The sequence below is a fragment of the Carcharodon carcharias genome, chromosome 1 (genome assembly GCF_017639515.1).
Source record: "Carcharodon carcharias isolate sCarCar2 chromosome 1, sCarCar2.pri, whole genome shotgun sequence".
NCBI lineage: Eukaryota > Metazoa > Chordata > Chondrichthyes > Lamniformes > Lamnidae > Carcharodon > Carcharodon carcharias.
This window is the reverse complement of record NC_054467.1, coordinates 13533660-13551915: the sequence shown is the minus strand read 5'-3', so window position 1 is coordinate 13551915 and position 18256 is coordinate 13533660. Positions and strand designations below refer to the sequence as shown.

Sequence of the window (18256 nt, the reverse complement as noted above, 5' to 3'; positions counted from 1 at the left end):
CTCTAGTCATTCCATTAAAGTGAGGGGGTGGGCAGGAGGTTTTGAATGTGTTTATAAATCATGACGGCACTCCTTAACACTCACAAACACTGTTCTTACATTGTTAGAATACAATGCACAATTAGCTGTAAACTGCCCTCTCAACAGAACACAAATGATTTCCACAGAAACCCTTAAGAGTACAGAAGGCTAGTTTCTGAGGCTGGCCAAAAATATTTCAAAATCTCAAACTGTTTTTCTTAAAACTAAAAGTTTAGAGCACTACAATTTTTAAATCAAGTGATTTGACAAGCAGTTATATCTGCTTTCAACAGTTTGCAGGAAATGTTATTATTATTGTACATTAGCTCTGACTAAAGTCACCCCCTTCTTGACTCATCCAGTGTAAAAACATCTTTTTGGCTCAGGCTTTGCAGAGCTACAGAATAAAAAGGTCTGGAGAAGGCCTCTTCACATAAATACATTTACCTGTACTTATTGTTACTACAGTAACATAATTAAAGGAAATCAACAAAAAGGTGCATTTTTACAGCACCTTTAACATCATCTCAAGTTGTTTCACAGGTGCGTAATTACTGACAGTGAGTGAAATCAGTAGACATTAGGATGAGCAACCAAACACCTGGTTAAAGAGATGAGCTTTAAAGAGCATCTTAAAGGAGGAGAAGGAGCTGGCAAGGTGGAGAGATGGAGGGAATTCCGAGAGCTTAGGGCCTAGATGGCTGAAGGCATGGCTGCCAATGGCAGGGTGAAGGAAGTCAGGAGTGTATAAAAGGCCAGAACTGGAGGAGCACAGATTTCTCAGAGATTTGTAGGAGATTCAGCAAGAGAGTAGGTCGGTCGAGGAACATTGAAGAGTTAGGATTTAGGAGGGCCAAGTACCCCAAAGAGGGAAGAAATGAAAAGAGGCATGACTGGATAACAAGAAGGGGGCGGTGGGGGGGCGGGGGGTGTGGAGAAACGAGAGAAGGGTCCAAAGGGTTAAAAGAACAGAAAGAAAAAAAGAAATAATCACCTTGGTCCAGGGCAGCAGCCAAAATGAAGATGTGAATGGATAAGGGATATAGTTTTATGTGATAAAACAGAATAAATTACTTTTGGACATCAATATTTCATTTAATGATAACTCCAAGTATTGTTTATGTTTAAACCAGCAGGTGGCTGGGAAAGTGGAGAAAAGGACTCGATAGCAAATTATAATAGCCAACTAGGCAGAACATTCAGGGATCTGTGTACAAACAAAGCTTTTAAATTAACAATGCAGTAAAATTATAATTTGAATCACTGGTTATTCAAAAAAGCTGCCCAAATGACTCACACATACACAGAGACAAATCCCAGTGGGAAGTGCTGGCCAAAGCATGAAAATGAAAATCAGGAGGCTACATTACTTGCCCAGAAAAGGGTCAGGCCCTACCTTCTGGGGAACGTGGGCTTGATCGTGTTCTGTATGAAGCCGTAACAGCATGGAGAGATAACAAAGGCTGCTAGTGCCTTAATGCAACGATCAATCACCATATCCGTTGCTACCCCACATGCATGAAGTGCTACCTGCAAAGGAAAAGAGGCAGTTAAGGAAATAGCCACAGAGTGTCAGCCAGGGCTCAGTTGGTAGCACTATCACCTGAGTCACAAGTTCCGGGTTCAAGTCCCACTCCAGAACTCAGGCACAAAATTCAAGGTCTGAGACTCCAATGCAGCATGAAGAAAGTGCTGCTCTGTCAGAGGTGCCGTTTTTTGGATAAGTCATTCAAATCATCAGCCTGATTGTGTCATGGATATCTTACATCTACCCAATTTCAAAAAAAAGCAGGGGAGTTATCCCTAGTGCCCTGGCCAATATTTATCCTTGGTTCAATATCACAAAAACAGATCATCTAATCATATTGTTGTTTGAGGAAGCTTGCTGTGTGCAAATTGGCTGCCGCATTTTCTACATTTCAACAGCGAATACACTTCAAAAGTACTTCATCGGCTGTAATGCGCTTTGAAACTTCCAATGCTCATGAAAAACACTACACAAATGCAAGTCTTTCTTTTTCTTTCATAGACAGCATTATAGCCAATTATAATGCCCATATGTATGCTTTCCAGTCAATGAGCAGCGATTGGCAGCAGAATGCCTGATTGAATTCTCCTTCTCTACTTGATTGAAACTGAAGCCAACTCTACTACAGTCCAGTGAGATCTGCTGGCTTAGCATTCACCCGGTGTTGATCCAGAGGCCTTCCTGGTCTTTGTGACTGTGCTATACCATGAAGTTCACTTACTCAAACTCTTTAAACTTTATGGAGTGTACGCAGCATTTCTGATCTAATTAAAGATACTTCTTATTGCTCCATTTTAAGTTAATCACTGATTACCATAAAACTACAAAACATCAATTTTCTGTTCTTTTCCACATTGAGTACCACCCAAGCAACTATGTAACCAATTGCCAAGAGAGCATAAGATAGTCTAGTAATGAGTGTTTAATGCCTTGTATTGATGATGTGGCTCGTCTTGGACACTTTCCACATCTTATCTTCATTCTAAAACTATTGCAGTGAACAAGTGACCCCGAGGCTCGATATATCCTCATTCAAATCTGAACTAGCGTGAATACCTTTGCCCCTGACCACTACAATTTATCTGGGGGCAGCGAGAAATCATGTGTTTGGGATATACCTCACAGGTTCTTTTGCCACTGTTGGGTGCCAACCAGCCAAGGGCTGCAAGAAAAGCAACACTAGGAAGTCACTGGCCAAGCTACCAACAACACCAGCCCAAGTAAATGTTTTAGATGCCTCTTCATCCTCCCTCAGGAGGTAGATAATTACTCCAGCTGCTGGCAAAATACCCAAGTGTGCCTAAGGTTGGCAAATCTCATTGTTCTCAGTGAACCAGCTACATAATATAACTCAGGCCGACAGTGTTACCTCGCTGAACCTTATTTGCTCTAATATCAGTCGGTACCTCTAACAACCGCAAACGGGCTATGCCCCCCGCAGAGGATGGGACCAAGACTGATTTCCTGTCTGTCTCAGTAGAACTACACTGTAGGTATGCCACAAGTGATGTGGCTTTTTGAACTCCGCTCTCGCCAAAGTTGGTAGGTTGAGAGGAGGTTCACGTGTAGCATAAACACTAGCATAGACCTGTTGGGCCAAATGGCCTGCTCCTGTGCTGTAAATTCTTTGTAAGGTATAATCTACAGAGCAGAGAGTTCTCCTGGTATCTTAGCCAATGCTCACCACCACCTGCACCCTCCACCCCCAACCAACACAATCAGGAAAACCAATTAGTTGGTCATTTTTTCATTACTGTGTGCAAAATGGCTGCCATGTTCAGCTACAGTGACTACACTTCAAAGTAGCTTGTGTGAAGTACTGTGGGATATCCCGACTCGAAAAGGAGATAGATAAATGGAGGTTCTTTCTGCATTATGTTATTGATTCACGCAACTTATGGTCAGTTACCACATGACTGTGAAACTTATTCTTGCTGTTTTTGGTAATGAACTTAAATCTTTGACATGTAAAATTAACTCCCACCACCATGCATCATTTGGATGACCCATGGGAACGAGACTGAGGACAGCTGTCACTTGTCAGATTCAATATGATTATGCTAGGTAAATTAACACAGCTGGGATATAACTGCAAAAAAAGCTGAAGCACTCAATGATGTGCATATGTCATCCAGATAAAGCAGCGCACACAGAGGACACTTAAAAAAGAGCAACTAATTCGTGAATCCAATGCATGGAAGCTGATTCAACAGTAGATTCAGAACTGTCAAATTCACAGATGGTATGTAAAGGCAGGACGGCTTTTCTTAAAACCTTTTCTTGAATGTATTTCCCAATCTATCTAAAATTAGGGAAACAGACTTGTTCTGATCTAATTGTTGCGATAATACTATAATTGAAGTACTCAAAATATGAAACTATAGCTTAGACCTGTAGGAATCATGTTATAACATGGCATCAATTTGGTATCGGGGAATTCCAGTTCATTGGCAACGAAAATTTGTTTCCTTCCTTTTTGTGTTTTCAAAAAGAAGTTCTCCACAACTCAAATTCATGAATGGGTGTTTCAAACTATTCGAGCTCTCCCTATTGCAAAACTCTGGCTGAGTTCAGGAAGTCGAGACTCTCAGAGCTCGGTGTTATAGCACCTTATCGCAGCTACCCAAGAAAGACAGGCTTGGACTTATATAGCATCTTTCATGACTTCAGGGCATCCCAAAGTGCTTTGCAGACTAATAAGTGCTTTTGAAGTGCAGTCACTGTTGTAGTGTAGGCAATGCAAGAGGTCTTGTGATGAAATCTCAAGGGGTACATTGAACCAGAGTTGTTAGCCCTACCTTCAATGAAATCATGAATTTATCAAAAGGGACTCTATGTAAAAATTCTAGTCCTCCCACTTGATGGAAAGCACAATGCTCCTCCAACTTGTTGCAACAGTTTCTCAGATGACATGAGGAGCTATAGACAAACTGTTAACAAGCAAATGTGTACATCTCACAGGTCTTAACAGTATCCTGGCTTTACGCTAATCGCACAACAAGTATATTCATTGAGCAATGTACGCCTGTTCTGATCTAAAGGCAAGTATGCTGGTTGTAATTCAACACTCCTCAGGGATTACAACAGATAATAACATTATATTATCTTCAACCTGAAACTTTAAACAGGCATGTTCCATGAAATTGTTGAGAACTTGCTTACAAGTTCACACATCCAGCAACTCATCAAAGTTAATCATTCTCAAAGAATGCAGAATCTTGTTTATGGTTTTTTGAAAATTGCTTCCACTTTTTTGGAAACAGAGGTTCAGTGGCTGACATCATGATACTTTGATCTAAATGCACTGTAGTTAAGGTAGAGTTATTTTACTGTTAAAGAGGGAGAGAGAAAATTAAAGATATCGGAAGGAGAGTGCACATTATCTTTCATAAGTTTAATTCAAGAATTTTTACTGAGATACTGTTTCTCTAAATAGCTGAGTAACATTCATTGATGCTGAACATGGAGCAGTTTAAGGAGTTTAGTAAAACGCTATAGTAAGAATATGTTTTCAGCCAATCTTTGACACTCCTGGATGCCTTCATTGCCTGCCTGGATACAAGCCCCTGAGGGTTAAAAAAAGAGGTTCCCAAGTTCACTGAACTGGATTGCACAACTTTTGAGCTCAAAGGCTTATTTTTAAGTATTTGTCTGATATTATGTTTCTACCACATGTAGGAGCAGAATAAACCTGGATAAAGCATTTGCCATGGTTTTCGCTTGTAAGCACATACGGATTCCTTCAAATGCACCTGGCCTCGACACGCGTGAAGTTCAAATGGCACCAGGTGGTCACTGGATATCAGAATGCTGATCCCGAGCACCTTTCCTCCATCTGTCTGCAAGTTCAAGGTCTGCTCTGGCACTGGCTCTGAATACAGAGCAATACTGGAACATGCCAAACTGAAGACAACAGAACTGGCAGGCTGTGGATGTCAATGAGTGAAGTTGAATATTCCCGGTGCTTGGCAACTGATTTGATCTGGAACAGCTGTCTTCCTTTTTGGTAAAAGCTTTGAAATTAATGCTATTAAAAAAAGAGAGACAGAAATGTTTGATGAAAGTTTTCTAGGCTGCATTTCCAGCAAGATTCCACCCTGTCCAGATTTCTACATGAATTTTCCAACAAGTACCAAAATAGTTTTTACTTTTGCTACTGGAATGCAATCTTTTTTTGGGACATTCAAATTTAGCAGGAGGACTTTACACTGGGAGATGTGGAAGGAGTTGCTGAAAGATTTCTACAATGTCTGACAGCAATGTTAATCATCATTTTATAGAACGATTTTAAGTTATACTAACCAACAGATGCCGTCAGTAAGCAGTGCATATTTTAAATTTTAATATGCTGCATTGCAGTGATATCAGCGGCTGTGTGTGTGTGTGTGCGTGCACGTGTCTGTGCTTGTGAGAGAGGGAGGGAGAGAGAGAGAGAGCAGATTAATATACAGAGTTAATTATTCTCACCCTCATGGACTAATAATCTACCATGACATCTGAGGAATTTAAATTCAATTAATTAAATAAATCTGGAATTTAAAAAACTAACATCGGTGAGTGGTGAGTCTGAAGCCCATCTGGTTCACCAATGTCTCTTGGAGAAGGAAAACTGCCATCCTTACCTGGGGGCCTATATGTGACTCCAGGTCCACAGCAATGTGGTTGATTCTTAACTTCCCTTTGAAAAGGTCTGGCAAGCCAGTCAATCATGATCAAAAATGCGGCTAACCATCATTTTAAAACTCAAGGGCAATTAATGATGGGCAATAGATGCTGGCCATAACAATGATGGTAATTTTTTGAAAAATCTGGAATTGGCGTACATATTGGAAAAATATAGATCAATACAACGCGACGAATGTCCCCTTTTTTCCAACTCAAACAACTTATTGCTTGACATGGTGATGGTTTTCAACAGAATAATCACAGGTAGCTCCTACTCTATTTCTTGCTAACCTCTTCTTCTGAAACTCCAACGTAATAATTTTCATGTAGGTGGAAAAGGCTGATTGGCAGCGTCTGATTAACCCTTTGAGGCTTTTGGCAGTGTTCCTGCATCAAAATTCACAGTGTTACCAGTTTGCATTCTCTTTGATACTTAAGGGCACTATCAGTTTGGGAAGGCTTTATTACTCAGTACATTTTCTGTTTCTACTTAATATCTTAATCAAATTTATGAAAATTATTTTGAAGCAATGGAGAAAATGAATGTGAGTTGAAAGTTGAAAAGGTCAAAGATGAACAAAACCAATCAAATATAACTGCTTAGGAAATCACACCTATTAAACCTTGCGACGAGAAGCCACTCATGTATTTGCTGTTTTCCCCATTTCATCAGTAAACTGATGAGCATAGATTTGATTTACATAGGAACAGGAGTAGATCCATTCGGCCTTTTGAGCCTGTTCTGCCATTCAATCAGATCATGGCTGACCTGTACCTCAACTCCATTTACCCACCCTTGCTCCATATACCCAGATATTCTTACCCAACAAAAGATGATTTATCTCAGTCATGAACATGTTAATTGACACAGAATTCAAGACTTTGGGGGAGGGGGTGGGGTGGGCTGGAGGGCGGGGATGGGAGAGGAGGTCCGGTGAAAATTTCCACCATTCTCTGCTAGGAAACAATGTCTGACTTTCCTGTCTGACTCCTGCTTACTACACATCAGTATGACTAGAACACGAGTGGACTCGCCATGCTGATATTAAGAGGGCTGCCTATATCAACATCACCTATGGGGGCATATGGAGTTCTCTTTTTACTTACTCTTCCCCCAAGTACTCTCAATGTTATATTTTGTTCCTACTCTGATTATAGCTGCACAGAATTTCTTTTTCATTTTATAGTGTTAGATTTTCTTTCTCTCCCTCATTCCTTCGCATCAGGTGAGGCCTAGTCTATCTCTGTCACTGAAATCCTGCCACTAAATCACCCTTGCTATCTCTAGCTGATGTGATTAGCAGTGTTGTAGCCCAGCAGGCAATGGGAGGTAGGGAAATGGGATGAAAATTTAAAATCAACGAATCTTCACCATTTTGAAGTAACACATAATCTTCCAGTTGGCCTTTCAGGCCTGCTCTAAAACATTCTCACACAAAATGTACAGAAGTAACACTTAAATAAAGCATTGCACTTGTGTGCCACACCAGTACAGCACTGAGGCACAGCACTGTCGGAGGCATTGTCTTTTGGGTGAGAAGTTAAGATGAGTCCCCAGATGCCTTCTCAGATGGACATAAAAGGTATGGCATTATTTTGAAGATGTGCATGGGAGCAATTTGCAGTGTTCTGGCCAATATTTATCCCTCAATCAACATCACAAAACAGGTTATCTAATGGTCATTATCACATTGTTGTTTGTGGGAGCTTGCTGTGCACAAACTGGTTGCCGCATTTCCTATAGTACAACAATGACTACATTTCAAAAAGCACCTCATTAGCTGTAATGTGCTTTGAGATGTTCAGTGGAAGTGAAATGCAAGCCTTTCTTTCTTTCTAAACTAAGGCAGAGCAGTATTTTCCTTGCTTATGATGCATCGTGATCTCTGGAGCGGACCCAGGAGAAACTCTACATACAATGGAGCTTGTAAACAGAGAGAGATGCTTTAGCCTTTAAAAAACATATTATACAAATGCAAAACCAGGTTTTGTTTTCGTAAAAAGATTTTCATGATTCATGAAGTTTTTTAATCTATGATTTTGCAATTCTTCTGTCACAGCAGTGGTCAGTGTTTATACAAAACCTAAAATAGCTGAAAACTGCTAATTTGATGGATAGTCTGGAAATGAGAATATTTACAAAGCTGGGAGAGTTGTACAACAGAGGAGCTCTGACTATATAAACTTTCACTGGAGCTTGCACCATTAGTTGCCACTCAGGATATAGATTCCTGTAGCAGGCGGTAAGTCAAGGTAAAGTTAACAGTGAAGATTTGTTTTGCATTAGTACCCCAAATACAGTATTTCATGGTAAAAGTGGTACAAAACAAAAGACGGTGTGCCAGGGAGATCAGTAGGCACCTGAGTTGGATTACCAGCATTCTGTCACCAATCGATTTGGCAGGCTCTGGTACTGTCACCCAGCAATAACTGAGGATAATGTCTCTGTAGGGTGCAGGCCAATCGATAGCACTGCTACTGGGCTATGCCATCTGCTTCAAGGACATCTAGAGTCAATTTCCACTGCACTGGCAATCATGATCACCTCCTTTCTCAACAATTTTTTGCCTCTTTCCAGGCTAGCATAAGGATCATTGGCAATATTTGTCTATTCATTGTCCATACATGTATCAAACAAGTGACCAAAGCATTGGTCAGAGCTTTCATTTCCTTTCTGACTGACTGTGCACTGCCACAACATTATTGCATTTCCCAAAGGGGTCATTGATGACATTTCAATACCCAACCAGGTTCCTGCTCCTCCACTTGAGCCTAATTGCATGTACACTGTGACTGACTAAATGATAATACCTGCAAGCTCACTGATTGTGGCCACTGAGAATGTCTGTCGTTATACAAACACTAATGCAGGGTGCTGTGAGGCTCTGCCTTGTTCTGGGTCACCGATAGTGCTGACAGATTGTTTTCACAGGTCTACCATGACAGAAAAGGGAACAACGTTGGAATGCTGGCTTCAAAACACGTTGTCAAACAGAGCTCACATTACAAGATGCTAACTGTGCATGACACTTGTGTCCACGCCTGTGTTAAAGCTGGACCATAATAGCACTGAACTTGGGGTATACCCTGCTGTTTCATCTTTCCCTCTTGTTCAATAGCAACATTAAAAGATGCTATTTATGCCAAATTAAAAAGCATTGTAAACAACAAACATGCATTTTGTACAGAAAATCAGTCTCCTTAAACCAGTGTTGACCAGAAGCTCACTATCCACATGTGAGGCTATGATGGCACCATTTTAGCCACACGCACTAATTTTAGTAGAAAACCCCTTAAGTATACTCACACAATACAGGTAAATGTACTTCACATGTGTATATTTAATTCACAAATGTCTATCACTATTTATTAACCAAGGGAGCGAAGCTTTCAAAAACACACGCAGACTCTGCTTTTCCTCTTACCATCTTACCAATAAGTGCACAAGAGATTAAAGTTCACGAGGATACGCAGTGTGAATATGAGCACTGAGGTCACAAGCCCAATGACAGTGTCTATTACTCATTTTATACTTACTAATCAGAAATGCAATTGTCCACATCTGGATGTCTGACTAGTCACGTGTCTGTGGTGTAGTGACCATAAGACAGAGGAGCAGAAATTAGGTCATTCGGCCCATCGAGTCTGCTCCGCCATTCAATCATGGCTGATAAGTTTGTCAACCCCATTCTCCCCATAACCTTTGATCCCCTTACCAATCAAGAAGGTAGACTCCTCGTTATTCAAGTATGCCCAAGTTGTAAGTGACTTTATCTTCTTCTGTGGGTTCTTATGAGTGAAGATTCCGATGTGGGATCAGCATGGGTGTCCACAAAACTGGCAAGTCATGTTGTTGTTAATGTGCTTGTGGGAACTTCTGCAGCTGTGCCACTTCTGGCTGTCCTCTGGGCATATCGGATGTTGCGGATTGTCTTTGAAGAGTGCTGAATGAAATTTCAGTGCTTGCCTCGAAGTGAGCTGTGTTTTCTCAAGAGAGTACTCTGCAATGCAGAAGTTTGTAAGGCTCTTTTTTAGGGTGCTCTTGTATTGTTTGAACTGATCGTCTTGATGTTGTTTGCCTTGAGACAGTTCCCCATAGGGTATCTGCTTGGGGATTTTGTTGTCATCCATGTGGGAGACATGTCTTTCCAAGCTGAATGTTCTGGAGGATGATTTCTATGCTGTTGAGCCCAGAAAGATGGAGGACTTTGTTGTCTGCGATTTTCTCCTGCCATCAAATTCTCATGACGGACCTCAGGTCCGTCTTTGGTGAAAGCGTTCCAGAGCTTTGACATGGTGCCTATAGCAGACTTAGAGCAAATTCTGCACCATACAGGGGGGTTGTAAGCTCAATGGCTGCAGAGTCTGATTTTAGTCTTCAGCTAAATGCCAGGCTGCTTCTAGACACGATCATGGAGTCAGTCGTAGGCAGAACTTGCTCTCTGGATGAGTGCACTGTCTAGTATTTAGGCATTGTCACATGTCTAACAGCTAACATTTTGATCAACAGTGCCCTAAACCAATTATACTCCAATGAGTACAGGCCCAATCTACTCACCCTCTCCTCATAAGAAAATCCCTCCATACCCGGGATCAACCTAGTGAACCTTCTCTGGACTGTCTCCAATGCCAGTATATCTTTCCTTAGATAAGGGGACCAACATTGTTCACAGTATTCTAGGTGTGGTCTAACTAGTGCCTTGTATAGTTTTAGCAAGACTTCCCTACTTTTATACTCCATTCCCATTGAAATAAAGAACAACATTTCATTTGCCTTCCCTATTACCTTTTGAACTTGTATGTTGCCTTTTTGGGATTCATGCACAAGGAGTCCCTTATCCCTCTGTGCTGCAACCTTCTGCAGTCTTTCTCCATTTAAATAACATTCAGCTCTTCTACTCTTCCTGCCAAAGTGCATAATCTCACATTTTCCCACATTATATTCCATCTGCCAAGTTTTTCTCACATTTAACCTGTCTATATCCCTCTGTAGACTCCTTGTGTCATCCTCACCACTTGCCTTCCCACCTATATCTGTGTCATCCGCAAACTTGACAATAGTACATTCACTTCCCTCACCTAAGTCATTAATATATATTGCAAATAATTGAGGCCCCAGCACTGATCCCTGTGACACTCCACTAGTTCCAGGTTGTCATTCCGAAAATGCCCCCCTTATCCCAACTCTCAGTCTTCTGTTAGTTAGCCAATCCTCTATCTATGCTAATATAACACCATGGGGTCTTATTAAGTAGCCTTACATGTGGTACCTTATTGAATGCCTTCTGGAAATCCAAATATATTCCATCTACTGGTTCCCCTTTATCTATCCTGCTTGTTACCTCCTCAAAGAATTCTAATAAATTTGTTAGGCATGATAAATAAACAAGGTGTGAAAAGCTGTACACACCAACAACCTCTACTACAGAGAAGTGGACAAAATCAAAGCAGCAACTGCAACTCTATGACATGACAGATCACTGCTAGCTTCAACAGCTAACACTTCAACACAAATGTCCATCACATGCTATCCTGCAATGATGGCTTCTGAGAATAAGAGAGTGGTTAGATACAAGCCTGAGACATCAGTAGCTCACAGTAATATCAAAATAAAGATATCAATTCATTTGCTATTTAACTAAATTAAAGGATACATTTGGGCTGACAGGTAACCTTATTGATATCATTTTATAATTTAGAAACACTGAAGTTGAAGGATAGATTTTGTAAATGGTTGTTGCAGCACAAGAGCAGAAAAGCAAATATTGCTATTTTATCACATTATTAATCTGAATGCTCCCCATCTAATGGCCCCTGCTGGAAATTGCACATCTGGACAGGAATAGGTTTGGTGGTGATGCTCCAAATGGTTAAATAGCCTGTGACATATTACCAAGGTTCCACATGAAAAATAATCACTCAGCCAAATTACTTGGTTGTGGTGGTGACGATGGTGGCGCAGGTTGGGGGAGTGGGTTGAGGGGGTCGGGGGAAGGATGGGTGGGAGAAAGGTAACCTTCTAGTGCATGGGAAAGTACAGCCCAGCACGAGTTACCGGTTCCAGTAAAGAAGGGGCAAGAACTGGGTTAAGCAAAGAACAGTATTGCCACCATTAAGCAGGACTGTGACCTTGTTCGCTGTCACATGGCACTGACTTCAATTTTAATTACACTCGCAATTTTTACTTACACCGATCTCAAATGGTCCTGTGAAATAATCCAGATTAGCCTGGACGAACCAGATGTTATTTAAACTAAGGTTGTCACGTCTGTCCTTGGCACGCACTAAGGATTCCTCTTTGTTCTCCACTAAAATCACCTGGAACACAGGACAAAGTCTACTCAGTAAGAAGCTCATCTCAAGTATTGGTCTTTCAGGCACCAAGAACAGAAATTCATCCTCAATCACTTTTTTTCAATATTATTTACGTGAATGTACAAATTCTGTAGGCGATTGGCTTTAAAAATAAAAACAAATCCATAATTTATCAAATGCCTGTAAAAAGGGTCAAAGCACACCGATAGCATTGTGACGGCCTGTGCACAATCTGTGCGGGTAATGTGGGGGTTGGAGATCGCATCTTGGCCACTTACAGTGAGAATCATGTGGAAACGTGAGCTGGGCTAATGTGGAATCTGTATTGCTTTGAAAGGGATTGTTCAAATACATGCACGCTTGGTGTTGGAGGCTGGAAACATTTTGAACAATAGCTGGAAAAGCTGATGCCACCATGGAAAGCTGATGGTTGACATGTATTGCATTAAAACCCTCCTGTGCTATATTCGCTGAATATTACCTTCTGATGGTGAAAAAAGCAACGCAATTGTGATTTGTAACCATTACTAAAAAAATAAAACAGTTCCAGAATAAATTATGCTGCAACTGCCAGAAAAGACAAAAAATGAAATCAGAAATCAAAATTTCCTAGGGTGCATGCCTCCAGAGCCTCTACACCTCCTCCTGGAAATAAATCTTGCACCATCATTTTCACCATCATTTTCAGATTTGCACCATCAGATTTGCACCATCATTTTCAGATTTGAAAATTTTGAAATCCATCACCACAATTGCGCCTCTACGTAATTTGGTTATTTTCCTCACCCCCATATAATTGATGAAATATTGAGTTTAGTTGCAACCCAATAACTTCATGGCCTGCTGCGCTCCCAGTATAACTATTTACTTTCATTGGGTTTCAGTTTTCGTAAAAAGTCAAATTAAATTGCAGAATGTGATCCCAAAACACTTTTTAAAAACCCTGAAATCCAATTAAATTAGATGGAGTTTAATCTATTTAGACTTGTTAAGGTGGTAACCTTGGTCATTGACATTCATTCAGGGTAGTTTTTTAGTTACACATTTTTTTTCTTTGAGTTGTCAGCTTTTGGGAATATTCTCAGCTTTTTGTAAGCCATTTGTCAGAATTTCTGAGTCTGGTAGGTTGGCAAGCATGCAGGCAACAGTGAACTTTGATGTATTTCAATACTAGGCTGCAGAGGGATCATTCAGCAAATCCCCTACTGATGAATCTGGATACAACGCCAGAGAAAGGCGATTGTCAATCAAGAGATGTTTATCCAAGTCTTCACTGAATCAAAGAGACCAGCATACAAACTTGGCGTAAAGCCCAATGTATGAAATAACAGATCAGATGATCAGCGGCATAAAAAAAAATGTTGGCACAGCTTCACAATGCAGTTTTAGCTGATTTCTGTAACTCATACTGTATGTGTTTGGGCTGATTATTGCCACATGCATTGCTTACATCTTATGAGGAAGCCTTCATCTTGAGTTCCAATTTTCATATTGGTGTAAGCATACTGGAATAAGCAGAGGGACTGTGACAGTTTTAAAATATCATACCTGGCATAATGGCAAGATGTGAGCAAGGACGATCCCAACGTGCCCCTGTGAACACAGGACAGACAAGTGAGTCAGTCAGCATACTGCAACGTATTTCGATCAGACCCGCATACTTCTGTGAAGGCAGATTCCTTTGTTTATCTGTCTGTCAGTTGAATTCTTGAGATCTTATGCTTTGCAAAGTACAGAATGAAGTTGAGCCGCTTGGTATTTCAAACTTCCAAGCTCAGGAGGTACAACGTCTAAACAAATATCAAGTTTGAAATGAATTTGTTTTGAGAATTCCTATCATAGAAATAGGATCATCAACTACAAATTTTGGGTCAATAATTTCTTCTTTGGTACAATAAAATGGGAGGGTATCTTATTTTTCTCTACAATTATTGAGCTGCAAATAAAATTACATTCTCAAAAATGACACCTCTCGCAGCCATGTACTCCCACAGCTTCACTAATTATGAGTTTTGTGGATTATAGAATACTCCATTATATAGGAATATTGCAAAAAGTCTTGAGCCTGTTCCTCTGTTAAATCAGATCATGGTTGACCTGTTTACCCAGTTTTGCTCCATATTCCTTGACATTCTTACCAAATAAAAATAAGTTTTTTTTAACTAAAGAGTAATTTTAGATACAAAGCTACAGCCCTTGAAAATAATTCTGCTGCTTTTAATATCATCTGCAAAAAACAGTACAAAGAATTATCACCATTGACTGCTTTTAGGATTTATTTAAATTGGGGTTTTTAAAGTTTGATTTTTGGGTTTTTTAAAGGTACTTTTTTGGAAAGCAAGTGATGAGGTTACTTATTTGCACTAAAACAAGAAATGTTGATATAATCTTAACTGAATATTATACAGTAGCCATAACATTTGAAGCAAACAGAATGTGACCATCAACATAATAGTAAAAGAAAGAAACTGCGTTCATATAGCACTTTTCACAGCCTCAGGGCATCCCTTTACAGGCATTAATGTACTTTTGAAGCGTAGGAATGTGTTGATGACCAGATAATATTTTTTATTCATTCATGGGATGTGGGCATCGCTGGCTTGGCCACCTGTAATTGCCTATTTCAGAAGGCATTTAAGTATCAACCACATTGCTAAGGATCTGGAGTCACATGTAGGCCAGATTTCCTTCCTTAGTGATGGGTTTTTACAACAATCGGCAATGATTCCATGGTTATCATCAGGTTTTTTAATTCCAGATTTTTTACTAAATTCAAATTCGAATTTGGGATTTGAACCTGGGTCCCCAGAGCATTACCCTAGGTCTCTGGAATACTAGTCAAGTGACAATACCACTATGCCACTGCCTCGCCCCATATGCCAGATAATATGCCTTAGTGATGTTGGTTGAGAGATAAACGTTTAGCCAGGGCTGCTCTTCTTCAAAATACTGCCTCTGGATCTTTGGTGTCTACCTGAGAGAACAGACCAGGCTTAAGTTTACTGTCTCATCCAGAAGATGGTACCCCTGACATCTGCCAGTGTCAGCTTAGATTTCGTGCTTAGGTTTTGGAAATGGAATTGCATCCTTGACCTTCTGACTCAAGAAAGATGTGGGAACAGAAATCCTCCCACTGTGTACTCAATGCAACACAAGGCTAGTGAAGTTGTACCTTTAAAAATTACGTACCCCACCACTGCAGAAATCGACAATAGTATCACCAGGCTTGGCCAGTTTTGCCACAATGGAGATGATGTTGTCCAACTGTTGCTGCTTCCTCAGGGCACGCTCAAATGAGAGCTTTCCTGTAAGGTCAATTGAATGTAGAGCTAATATTGTTTTAGCTAAAGATCAGACAGACTTTCATTTAACAAATGCTTTACATTTCCAGTTCTCCCCAATCACTGTTTCACGGTACAGCAACAGAACAATAAAGATGAGCTGCCTAGTATTTTAAATATCCAACCTCAGCAGGTAATGTATCTAAAAAGTCATGTTTACAATGAATACTTCATAAATTTCTCAAATATAAAACTAGGATAATTAACTGCAACTTTGGACCAAATGTTCTCTTTTAAAGAAATATGGAGGGATTTTCACCATAATTAATAATGCACAGATAAAAACACATTCTCAGAAATCACACATTTGACATGCATTCTCATAATATCATGAGCAGGACATTACTTGTAAACTAAAATGTTTCAGAGGATGAAGTCTTGATCAAGTGCTGAATGCCGGGCTGTAAGCAAATTAGTTGGAGATCCAGGAGCTGCTTTGGGCCCTTTCAAACACTTATTTTTATCTAGGAACATAGGAACAGAGATAGGCAATTCAGTCTCTCAAGCTTGTTCCACCATTCTATTAGATCAAGACTGATCTCAACCCCATTTACCAAGCTTTTCTCCATATCACTTGATACCCACTCGCCTAACAAATATCTATCGATCTTGACTAGAGTGATACAATATTATTGTACAATTGATTCATTCTTAGTAGGAGAATAAATAATAATAACATTGCAGGACAATGGTTTTACTGATCAGATTACTGTTTGTTGTGTATCGCACAAATTTGCAAACGGACCAAAGGCTGCCACTTTCGGCCCTGAGAAGTGCCTGGTCTACCCTAAATTATCCTGGAAAGGCAAAATATCTCAAACATTTGAACAACAGGTTAAGCAAGTTGTTTCAGGCTGGTACTATGCAGTGGCGATGCAAATGGTATTTTCCACTAATGGAATACTGTCGGCAGTCCAAAAAGACGCTCTGCCTACTACATAATTCAGCAACATTGCACATGAACTTCAGTGCCAGTGAGATGCCGGGTACGTAGGTGCACATTCCAACAATTGGCTGATCGAATCAAACAGTATGTTCCTCCAGTTGTTTGTAACAGGCAGAGTACAGACAGTTCTCAACCAGCCCACACTTACAAAACCCAAAATGAAACGTCTACTGTTAGATGTGTTTCTGCGATTGGGCAGCACATGCTCAACAATCCTGAGTGCGCTAATAGCTACACTAACAACCAATTTAAGATCATCAATTGAGTTTGTAATGTGGCTCATTTATGCTTGCTAGAAGCGACATGCAGTTATATGCAGGAACCTGTTCTCAGCAAACAAATGGAATATGATCAAGCCTTGCACTTAATTTGAATTACCCAAGAGCATGGGGAGACTATAGTTCCTGTTGTTTTCTCCATGTCAATGCTTCAGCCAATCAGAGTTGACTTGCTAATCAATCAATACTTTTTTTCACCTATTGTATAAATAATGGTCATTGTTTGAACTTTGGCATTCCTGTCTTGATGAGTGCAAGATGAAAAGCTTTGGCAACATGTCTCTCTTTTCAGCAATATCCAAGTCCTGTACTACCAAGCGACTGTTTGATGATGAAGATTGTTTGGTACTACAGGCAACCAGCATGGATTGTTTTTTTTTAAAAAATGTTTTCCTGCTGTGTGGATTTTCGTGCTGAAACATGCAGATACAGGAGTCAAAATGTTTAACGTGTGAAATGTCTCCTGATATCAAACATTAACATACAACTTTCAACATTCCATGACAATTTCCACAAATCACAACCTGACTATTGTGTCATCTTCTCCTGCCATGCACATGCTTATAACCTTCTCTTTATAATATCACCCATAAACAGCTATTTATGTGGTGATTTTTAAATGATCTTACTTTCGATTTGAGTCTTTTCTACATATAAACTATTCCTGCAGGAATTCTTCTGCTTTAAGTCTCATCTGAAACTCTGTAATTTTGCCCAACAGTTCGATGATCACTAACCTAATTCAGTAATCTGCTTTAATTTTTATATAATCTTACAGATGGGGGTGGGGGGGAGGGAGGCCAAGGTATAAAATTCAACTTTGGAAGGAGCGCAAAAACAGGCGATGCTGGACAAATCGACTGGATCTATTTTACTTTCCATATAACCAGTTCTTGATTGGCTGGAGTCAAAGCTCCATTTCACCCCTGCATGCCGAGAAGGTAGAAAATTAAACTTTGGTGGGGGTGTTAAACGGGCCGAGCCAAATCCTGCCCCTAATAAAGATGTCCTGACTGGTGCAATGACCACTGAAACAAACCAGATTCTTGATTAACAGCCAATCAGTCATTTGACCGTAGAAATATATCAGCATTCAGTGCTGTTTGCTCTTTGCATTTTATTGCTTTAACATGCTGATATCAATCTTTCAGTATAAGCCCTT

General features: G+C 40.1%; 1 protein-coding gene across 5 annotated transcripts in view; it reads right to left on the bottom strand.

Moving 5' to 3' along the window:
* Window positions 1–18256, bottom strand: part of gstcd (glutathione S-transferase, C-terminal domain containing) — a 165250-nt gene that overhangs the window by 13587 nt on the left and 133407 nt on the right. For all 5 annotated transcript variants that reach the window (XM_041184177.1, XM_041184214.1, XM_041184185.1 and 2 more), the window contains 4 exons: window positions 15719–15834; window positions 14078–14122; window positions 12404–12532; window positions 1418–1551 (listed from right to left, as the gene is read on the bottom strand). In XM_041184177.1, coding sequence (XP_041040111.1) covers window positions 1418–1551; window positions 12404–12532; window positions 14078–14122; window positions 15719–15834 — 424 coding nt within the window. The remainder of the gene's footprint in view (window positions 1–1417; window positions 1552–12403; window positions 12533–14077; window positions 14123–15718; window positions 15835–18256) is intronic.